The 10,764-nt window shown below is 32.6% G+C and overlaps 2 protein-coding genes across 2 annotated transcripts; both read left to right on the top strand.

Moving 5' to 3' along the window:
- Positions 1–1,654: 1,654 nt before the first annotated feature.
- On the top strand, positions 1,655–4,256 carry LOC108834153 (uncharacterized). The gene is made up of 11 exons (XM_056991126.1): positions 1,655–1,804; positions 1,893–2,160; positions 2,239–2,335; positions 2,430–2,554; positions 2,652–2,736; positions 2,817–2,952; positions 3,038–3,237; positions 3,327–3,453; positions 3,554–3,724; positions 3,810–3,863; positions 3,943–4,256. Exons 1-11 carry the CDS (start codon positions 1,655–1,657, stop codon positions 4,105–4,107), a joined length of 1,578 nt encoding a protein of 525 aa, XP_056847106.1. The 3' UTR covers positions 4,108–4,256.
- A 614-nt stretch (positions 4,257–4,870) lies between these two features.
- Positions 4,871–5,787, top strand: LOC130497691 (uncharacterized). Its single transcript, XM_056990705.1, has 2 exons — positions 4,871–4,926; positions 5,322–5,787. Exon 2 carries the CDS (start codon positions 5,336–5,338, stop codon positions 5,693–5,695), a length of 360 nt encoding a protein of 119 aa, XP_056846685.1. The 5' UTR covers positions 4,871–4,926; positions 5,322–5,335; the 3' UTR covers positions 5,696–5,787.
- The last annotated feature ends 4,977 nt before the right edge of the window (positions 5,788–10,764 follow it).

Raw genomic sequence — 10,764 nt, 5'->3', positions numbered from 1 at the left:
ACGCCGCAACCGGGTATCAGTATCTCTCCCTTAGAGGTTTTGTCGTTCAAGCTTCTCTAGATCCTACTGATCCTCTGTTAGCTGATGCGTTTAGGATCATAGATAGAGCAGGTTGGTGTTATACTGTCCTGCATGTCCGGCCTTTTTGTCCTAGAGTTGTTAGGGAGTTCATATCAAACATCCTCTATGATGGTAACGGTACTCTGATCCGCGGAACCCTCTACCGTTTCGAACCGTCGGTTATCAACCGTCTGTTGATGACACCTGATGTTGAGGCCTCATTTCACTGGGAGGTAGTTCTTCTAGATGATGCCATAGTCTACCTAACAAGAGCCCAATCGTACACCTGGAAGGATTTCAAGCTCAGTACTCTGGTGAAGCCATACGATATACTCTATCGCATTTGTAAGCTCAACTGGCTTCCTGGACCGGACACTACTTCTTTGATCCAGGACCGTCTCCGCCTCATATACGCTGTATCTTCTCGAAAGAGGATTGATTTTGGAAGACTCGTGTACGATCAAGTCATAGAGATGGCTCGGCGATCAGATTGGGAGACAGACCTCATCTTCCCAAATCTGATCTATCAGATCTTAATGTTTCAGAAAGAAGTTCCTCAGTTGCCAGGAGATGAAGGACTAATCGGGGGACGTGGTCGTGTCTTCTCATCATGAGGAGATTGAAGTTTTATCAAGGGTTTTAAAGATGTTTTGTTTATCGGCTAATTAATCTACTGCAAGTTTCGTATCGTTTTCGTTTTCATGACTAATGTTCTGTCTTTTTGGCTTGATTAACTGCGTGTGAAACTTCTACAAAGGCTTTTAAATTCATGAACTATATGAATTTACTATAATGTAATCGTCTATCAGTTTCTTGATTATATTGTTTTCGTATATAGGCCAAAGCCTTTCCAATTTGGTTTTTTGTTTTTCTGTTTCGAAATCTACATGCATAGCTATTTTGTTTTAAGTCATTTATACATAGCAGTACACGAATACTAAAGTTGGTGGGTTTTACATTGAACTTCATTGGCTATGCAGAGAAAGTCATGATAATAGTATTTAGTAGGTTAGATTTGCAGTAAAACACATTGGTTGTAACCATAACGAAAAGTGTTTAATTTTGAAAATGATATAGACGGGCTAATGGGGATGTTTTTTATTATCTCAATTTTATAAAATGTATCATTAAGCAGATAAATATTAATTATAGTGTTTATTTCCATTCCATAATATTTAGTAATTATATCGTATATATGCATGATTTGTTTTATGTTTATTTTTATCGACGAGCCGGTTATATTTTACTTTCTTGCTTACCAATTCTGAAATTAGTAAAAAATGTTAAATATCCAATTTCTGAAATTGTAATATTTTGTATCACATCCTAAATGGTTACATTTATAATTTATTAAAGATTAAAGATAACAAATATATTATTCTTGGTTACCAAGTTCAAATCAGTAAAAAATGTTAAATATCAAAAATACAAACTTATAAGATATCTATTTAACATAAGCTATTTTTTCATTTACTTTTCATTTCCTTTCTTATTACCGATATATTGCAACTATATGGTATAAAGTATCTTATATAAGTTGAGGTTCACGTATCTTAAACTCCATAAAAAAGATAAAACCCTTAGACATTTGATAATGCCGACGATGGTCTCATATTTTGACAAGGTGATTGATCTGAAACCTGGTAAAACGACCTGGAAAATAAGGGTCCATATTGTTCGTCTGTGGAGACAATTCACCGTAGCAGGTATCCAGAGTATTGAGATGGTTTTAGTTGATTCCCATGTAAGTATATTGCGTGATTTTTTTACTCTATGAAGCCTTCATGATTAAAACAAATATATATACTCAACTCTACTAATATTTTGATCAGGGTGATGCTATTCATGCAACTATTAGTGAGGAATTAGTTCCTACATTTGAATCCAACATCCTAGAAGGTGACTCGAAGATTTTCTATAATTTTCAACTTTCTCTATCCACCGACTCCTATCGAACAACAAACCATCCTTACAAAATTTTGTTACAAGACTTTACTCGGGTTCGATTTTGTGAGGATATGTCGTTCAGTTCGACCGGTTTTAAACCTTGCAGTTTTCATGATATCTTAAACGGTAGTCTGAACCCGCAATATTTGTTCGGTGAGTGTATTTTTAATATAATGCACTTCATAATATATTTCCCGATAATACTCAACTTTTATTATAATTTTTTTGTAGATATTATTGGTCAGGTTGTGGAGATTTCTAATGTTGAAATCGTCTCTCTTAATGGAAAGGACACCGAAAAGATTTCGTTAGAGTTAAAAAATCCGGAGTGAGTCTTATTTCGATTTTATTATAGTCTGATTACCTTTATATATCGTATCTAAATATTCACATTATTCCCTTGATTAATTTTTTGTCACCAGAGATGTTAGAATTCCATTGGTTGTATGGGGTAAAGTTGCTCTAGAGCTAAGCGAATCAATTGAACTTATTTCTGAAAAAACTGTAATTTGTGTCATGAGATTTGCAAAGGTCAAAGTTTGGAAAGGTACAGTTTTAGATATTATTGTCATGTTTTTTGGTTGTTTGGTCTAAATTAAATTTGATATTTTTTTTTTATTTTTCAAATGTGTACTCTTAAATAGATAGGCGAAGTGTATGTAATGCATACAATGTTTCTTCTATCTCCCTTAATCCGTGGATGAAGGAGGTCGATGCTTTCTTATCTTTGTGAGTGTTTATCTAATTCAATCACTGCTTTACAGCTAATACAAACACTGGTTTTCATAGCCGACCTCTTTTCTATATAGGTTACCAAAGAAAAATACAGAACTGATGTCCGTTGATTCCAAACCACTTCCTATGGTTTCAATTGGGTCAGACGAAGAAGACTACTTCGTTCAGACTCCACAGAAAACAATAGCTGAAATATTGGAGACGACCAAGGTGTCATTTACGTTTTTGCTTTTTTATATTTTCCAATCTTTATATTTCATACCATGTTTTAAATCTCTAAAGGTAAAACTGATAGGTGGAGAGGTGTTTCCTAAGGTGCACCATAGCGGCTATTGATAGTGATTTGGGTTTGCACTATATGAGTTGCAAAGGTTGTGGTACAAAAATAGACATGTTGCATAATAACCTTTGTGCCGAAGGTACCTATGAACTGGATAGGCGTTTTATGTTCTATTGTACTAAGTGCAAGGTTCTCAATCCTAAGCGGTCGTTAAGGTAATCAGATTATCCTTACTTTATTTCGGCTTCCGTAAAAATGTTATTTGTTTACTTGGTACGATTTATTTAATTTTCGTATATAATAGGCCGAAGCTGCATTTGGTGGTACTAGATGATACAGGTCACACTAAGCTTTTGGTGTTAGATAGTATTGCACTCCAATTGCTCCATCAACCTTTCAGTCATGCAATGACACCTATCAAAGATAATGGAGTATGCTGTCTAAAATCTTATTTAAAATTGTTCTATTTGTAACTACATTACCTTTTAACTAAAGTGAAGTCTTAAATATTGTTTTTTTTGGTGTATATAGGATACCAGTGTTTTGCGGACTGCTCTGACCAAACTGGTTGGTAAAACCTATTTATTTAAGATCATAATAGATCGCAATAATTATCAGTACAAGGACGATACATTTAAGGTCGCGAAGTTTATCACCAGCCCATATATGATGAACGAGTTTGATGTGTCCCCTTGTCCTAAGGTACGTAAATTTCGATTTACGTTGATTATGTACGTAGATCCTATTCCATTATTTATTCATTTTTATGCTTCTTCTATATTATAAGGGATGCTCGAATACGTTTTCCCCAGAGTTTTATAAAGTGTCTCAAATCCCAGAGGTACGTTATTTTATTTATCTCTACGATATAATTCAAAGTTTCTTAGTTATGGTTATTTTTGATGACACGCATGTTTCAGCATGCGATGCTTGTACCTGGTTCTTCTTATAGGAGCTCAAAATTTAAGATCATGACTCCTGCTAAACGTGAAGGTTCTCCGATCGAAAGTTTAGAAGCGAATGCCTACCTCAGTGCTGATACCAAACCTGGAGCTTCGTTTTGGATCAAGAAAGAGAAGCATTAAAAAGAGAACCGGTGTTTAAGATGCATTTTTATATTTTATAGTGGCTTTTTTATTCTTATTAAGGTTTTTTTGCTTTACTTAACAAATTATTAGTTGAATTATCGTTGGCTTTTATAATACTTAATAAGATTATTTTCCTTACTAGGTTATATCATTATGCTTCTAAATGACAATACTATATTTGACAGCCTTTTGTAAAGGTGAAAAGCTCCCATCAATTTCTTTGTTTGATCTTGCATTTTTTCAAATGTAATCGATTGTTCTTTTGTTTATATAACTTCCTCCTCTACTCTCTTATGGAAATATTCTATATAGATAAAGAGAGAAAAACACCGCCAATGATTGCAGATTTCATTTCTGTAGTTAAAAAATAAAATCATGTTAATTATTAATATTTGATTAGTAAAAAATTGTTATTGAAGTCCTAATGAAATTAAAATATTTGAGAGGAAAATGAGTTGGTAAGTTTGCAAAAAATTAACACATACAATGATTACAGATTTCATATCTATAGTACAAAATGGCAACCATTCCCTTTTACGTATAATGTTTAATTTAGAAAAGTATTTGAACCGATTTAGTTTCCATAACAGTTATTTCGAAACGATTTGAATTTAGAAAAGTATTTGAACCGATTTAGTTTCCATAACAGTTATTTCGAAACGATTTGAACCGATTTAGTATTGTGAAAAGACACAACCCTTGGAGAGTCTTCGCTTTCCATTATAAATAAGACCAAAACGCATCTCATTTCATCCCACCTTTCTCATTACAATTTCTAAACTCTCTTCTAAAACATTTTCGTCTCTTCAGATTTCGGTTAGTAATTTTTTTTCCTCGATTTAGGTTAGTAAATCATCACGAGTTAGGTTAATAACATTTTTGTCTATTAACTTTCGGTTATTTGTAATCTATCAACCCTCTTCTTCCACATTTTTGTTGTCTTTTTTGTCTCTTAAATTTGATAGATAACGAATCGTGATCTTTGGCAAGTTAGAATAGTTTTGATTAGTAATTATACTTCATGCAAAAGTATTGTTGATTAGTTTTTTGATCTCTTATTTGTAGTGATTAGTTTTATATTTTTACATTTGCGTATGTGATATTCATAAGGGTGTGAAATAGTGATTGTGGTTATTTCCCTCTTACGATAGAAATTTCAGTTTAATTATGTTTTTTTTTTACTAACTAAATATTTGTACCTTTGCATGTAGACGAAGATCTCACCATGGAAAACTTTATAAGGGACCTCAAAATCAAGACGCTCATGGCTGAAGACTATGGGACTCCCGTAGAAGAGGTATTCGACAAATGTGTGGAAGATATGACAGAGCATTACCGGGCCAAGTTGTTTATGCTCAAAAAACAACAGGATGCGGAGTACAAGAAATTTCAAGAGGAGCTTGAGGTGTGGCGCATACAAGGCAAACTCGAACTCATTAACGATCTCTTCAACAATGATGCATTGAAGGAAGAGAAAGAGAAGTTGGAGTCGGCGCTCGTGCTTGCCCAGGCGAAGGCAAGTGATGTTTATGTACCGAAGATCGATTGGTTCGTCCTCAACGAGCCACAGATGTTTCGTCCATGACCCATCTCTTCAATAATAATATGTCTAATGTTTTTTTATGTCTTGGTTATGTTTTTATGAAGACATTATCTGGTTTTTTAATCTTGGTTGATTGTTACACTACAAACTTATTATGTTATAAAAAATCAAGTTCTCATTCGCATATCCCATTCTCGGTTTCTTATTACTTTCACAATTGGCTATCATGTTGCTTGAAGTATATGTATTAAGACATGTATATATTTTGAGAACATTCACTATATATGACAACCAAAGATCAAAAGAGTTTATAGTTATTCTTTGATTTTGTCTTTTAATTGTAAAAAGATTAAAAGATTTATAGTTAACATACCAATAGATTTATTAGAAAATTTAATTATTATTCAAAGCATCGATTTTATAATTAACTATACGATTTGTAAAGAATCTTATTGTTGATGTGATTGTAATCAGATCACAACTTCAATCTTATATTATATGATAAATAGTTTATAGCAATATAGAGTTACAATTTAATTCTTCTATTATATGATACAAATTAATTTAGAAATAACAAAATATCACGAACCTCACGTTAGTATCTTCTACCCAAAATAACTTTAGGGGCAAGGCAATCATAGTATTGTCTTGGTAAGCTTCATTAAATAACATTGCAAATTTACTAACTATAATATATAAGGGTAATATATATAGAAATTCGGCCGATGGAATTGGTAATAATATATTTAAATAACAATAAGAGTTAATTGATTTTTTCATTTATTTACATTCACTATATATATGATGGAGTACATTCATGATTCTTCTCCTTATGTTAGTAAAAAAAGGAGAAGATTGACATTCCATAGTTTGACAAAGTTAAATTACATAAAAAGCATTCGGATATTAAAACTCAAAGTACGATTACATAAAGTGCCAAACATCATGCAATTAAAACATAAAGATACAATAATACTAGAGTTCGAATACAACATGAAACAAAACGATCAAGATATTATTGGTTAATTAACTCTTCCATGTGAGTTAATCTTTGTTGCTTGCAAAGTGGACAAACTGATTGAGCCTTTTGAAATAATAACAACGATCGCAAAGTTTGACCATATTATCCAGATCGCAATTTCCGGATGGTCTAATGTTCCTAAGGTTTACAGAGTACTCAGGCCTCATAATGAGTCGGATATCGATTAAAGATGTCTTGATGACGGTCCAGCAATGATCAGACATTTCTATATCTAACTTCCAATTTAGTTTGTCCATGTATTTTTTACCTTTTTGATAGTAACCTCGCGCAAGAAGTAAAGACCGTAGAGATACGTACCGTATTCATTGCCCCCAATCGATGACAGGCGTAAATGGCGCAATCCGATTCGTTTGTGGTCGTGGAAGAAGTATCTGAGGAAGCCTTCGATGTAGTGTGCTTGGGCGTTGTCATGGTCTAGACAGAGTTTCTTGAGCTTGACGTGACTAGCCAACATTTCCCGCGGATTCACCACAAAATAGTCGAGAGAAACATTTCGGAAATAGACATCCGGGTCAGAGCTCAAAGAGTTCTCTGCAACTGAGTCATCTTCGCTTTCGGAGGAATCAAAGTTGTTTATAGAATCATCTGTGGACATCACGAAATAGATGAAATTTTTATGTTGCTGCCTTTGGTTTAGATGGTTTTCGGTTGTGTGCATGAGAGAATGGAGGAGGAAGATTTTATATAAGCGATATTCACACTAATATACATATTATAATATGTAGATGATGCAAATAAGAAAAAAGTCGTGATGGGAACTATGCAGTTTTCAAAAGGCTGTCGTAATTGGTGTTGTCATTTCGGAAATATGCTCATTGCACAAAAGAAAAGCCATGCATATTCTTGGTTTAAGAACTGGTCAGATACTTTATTTGACTGGCCATGCATTGCTATATATTCTAAATGCTTGATGATGAGTAATGTGAAAAAATCACCAGCATATGCTTGCATCCGACTAATTGTTCTTAGTTCAAAAATTCCTACTCTAGAACCAAGGTTATGAAGTTAAGTTATTAATCTTTCACAAATACTACATTTTTTCAGTCCCAATATCTAATGTGAAAAAAAAAGAAAAGTAGTTACAAAAGATGTAACTGTTTCTACATGCAGTATTTGTAGAAACAACTATTGTATTATTTGTCATTATTCCAACTAATGTAAATTTGTACAAGTGGATATTAACTTATCATATATTGGGGGATTTTTTTTTTTGAACACCAAATATTGTAATTATTGTTAAGCTTCTAGAATTTATTATCATTACATATATAAGCTGATCCATCAGTAAAAGCGTTATATTCATATAAACGAGTAGACATATTTAAAGCTTATATAACTTTCTATAAATAATATTATAGACTTGGAGAAACCTCAAACATTATTACATGTATATTTTCACAAGATATACACAATATTTAGCAATATTTAATGTGCTTTCCCATCTACAAGCATTAATATGGGATATATATAAGAGTCTTCTACGATAAAGAACGTTTCGATCTGGAGAACGTGTATATCGTTTTAATTTTTTGGAAGTCTTGCATCTTAGTAAAACATCGAAAAGCATGCAAGCTTTGAAATACGCTTGGTTTATTATCAAACATGTATTTTATTTTCCTACAATTATTTATCTCTTTCAAGTTAAAGTTTACGAGTTTAACAATGTCACTTTATCCCCTTTTGTTGTAGGGATTATACACATGTATGCATAAGTCATCATCGAGGAATAAGAATGTAACGTTTTGTATTCATGTCAACGTGATTGACCTGTATATCTTTATGTTCCAAGATATTTCTGGAAGAGTACTTCTTCATTCTAACCTATTTTATTAATTTGTTCAGGCGTCAAACAAAAAATGATTATTCAGCAAGATTTGAAAAGGGCGAACACTATCAAAATAACAATTTGGTGTCATTTATAATGGCTGGAAAAACTTCTGGCGAATTTCCTGAAACTGAGCATCTAAAATCCAAGTTTATGTCTGGATGGAAAATAATATCGCAAGTATCGAAGGTGTGGACTATGGCATCATTACGGTGATTATATGAATACTAGGTTTTGTGGGATCCTATAAAAAAGAAAAAAGGGTGGCAACTAGAAAAACTGGGTTGAAGAGTATTATGAAAATTTTCCCATATCTATTATTTTTTTTTAGTTTTTTCCAACGTTTTATTATTGAATTCATATATAAAATTTCCATGTTCGCAATCATTAATAAAAATACTATTTTAATAACCCGAACCATGATCCTTTTTTCCAATGAAATAACCAGATTAAGTTATTTACCCATTATCTTTGGTTACCTTAATTATAAATCACCTTAACCTAATTTCACCATGACGCTACTTTTACATTTTCCATTAAACATTTAAATTTACCAGATATGACTTATATAAAAATGTTAATTTATATAACAATGTAAGGATAATTAATGATTTATATACAAGGTAAAACTAACCATATTTATAAGTCTTAATTTCTTCGATTCCCTTTAAATTATTTTTCTAAATATGGTGATATCAAATCGTAGTTATTATCTCTTTCTCTTAAGATTTTTTCATATTGTCGAGTTTGTATAGTTATTAAAGTCATATATTTACAGACTTGACGGCGAAGACATAAAATATTTTTTGCATTATAAATATTATAACTTGGAGAAGCGTCAAATTCATTTATTACCCGTCTTATTAGATATACTTATTAATTCATTCCTATTTTTGGTATACCAAAATAAACTATATGGAATCTAAATATTGCTTAGTACCCAAGGTAGAATATTTAATATCGATCGAGGTATACTATTTGGAATGTAAATATTGCGTTCTACCCAAGGTTCGTTCGATTGCTTTCTAGCCAAGGTGAATTTATGTTGATCACATTTATATCGTCAATACCTAATCTCCTTATATCTTCTCAACTATATAAGCCCACGGATAGTAGATCACACCTACAATTCTCTTGACATTCTTTTATACCTTTAAGGTAACAAAACTATGGCTTCTTTCAGCAGTGTAAGTGATCTCAAACCTTTCAAAACCATGTGGAAAATCAAGGTTAAGATCATTCGTCTTTTGGAAGCAGTACTCCACTACAGGAGGATTAACAATAGAGATGGTCGTCGTTGATTCTAATGTGAGATATATTATCTTCTTTGTGCTTAAAAGACTATATATGGTAGATATTTATACTGTTTTTTTATTGGCAATGTTCACATCAGGGAGTCAAAATTCATGCGTCCGTGAAGAAGGATTTGGTGAATCGATTTGATCCAGTTCTGTGCCAGGGCGATTCAAAGATACTCATCAACTTCTCAGTGGGTCACTCATTTGGTTCGTACCGGACTACTGACCATCCATACAAGATTTCTTTCCTTGAAACCACACGTGTGAGAAACTGCGAGTTGCCTATTGAGGTTTCTGGTTTCGATCCTGCTTCCTATCGTGACATTCTTGATGGGTCTCTCAATGCGGACTACTTGGTTGGTAAGTATTGTTAACTATAGTTAAGTGTTTTATTTTAATCTTTTTATTATATTATAGTTATACTAATGCTCGAACATCTTTATTTGTCACAGATGTCATGGGCAAATTGTTGAAGTATCCCCTATTGAAGTTCTCTCAATAAATGGTAAAGAGACAAACAAAATGTCCTTGGAATTAAGAAATGCAGGGTACATTTTTTGTCCTACTAATTTTATTTATCTTTTCAGTGGTGCTCATCATGATCAAAACTAACCAAATGCTTTTTAGCGATGATCGTCTACCTATTGTTTTGTGGGGAGTTTTGCACTGAAGTGATGGAAGCTATCCAAACGCGTAGTGATCATGCTATTATCTGTGTTATCAGATTTGGCAAGATCAAAATTTGGAAAGGTGAGTTTAAAAAAACAAAATATTTTTATGTTTAGAAATTTGTCAAACTTTAATGTTTATTTTTACTTTTACCTCAGACACTAAATGTTTGTGTTTAATACAAGCAGATGAATGCAGTATATCAAATGCAATACAATGTCTTCGAAGTGCAATTAAATCCACCCATGTCTTGAAGTTCAAGATTTGCTTGCAGTGT

Source organism: Raphanus sativus, chromosome 7, assembly GCF_000801105.2.
Source record: "Raphanus sativus cultivar WK10039 chromosome 7, ASM80110v3, whole genome shotgun sequence".
NCBI lineage: Eukaryota > Viridiplantae > Streptophyta > Magnoliopsida > Brassicales > Brassicaceae > Raphanus > Raphanus sativus.
The sequence above is the reverse complement of the archived record's forward strand: the minus strand, read 5'-3'. Positions and strand labels throughout refer to the sequence as shown.

Bases quoted from the DNA above. Each gene is read 5' to 3' on its own strand.
- LOC130497691 (XM_056990705.1), top strand. From the start codon at position 5,336: ATGGAAAACTTTATAAGGGACCTCAAAATCAAGACGCTCATGGCTGAA.
- LOC108834153 (XM_056991126.1), top strand. From the start codon at position 1,655: ATGCCGACGATGGTCTCATATTTTGACAAGGTGATTGATCTGAAACCT. The intron at 1,805-1,892 runs GTAAGTATATTG...TATTTTGATCAG, and splicing joins TGGTTTTAGTTGATTCCCAT to GGTGATGCTATTCATGCAAC. The intron at 3,864-3,942 runs GTACGTTATTTT...CGCATGTTTCAG, and splicing joins AAGTGTCTCAAATCCCAGAG to CATGCGATGCTTGTACCTGG.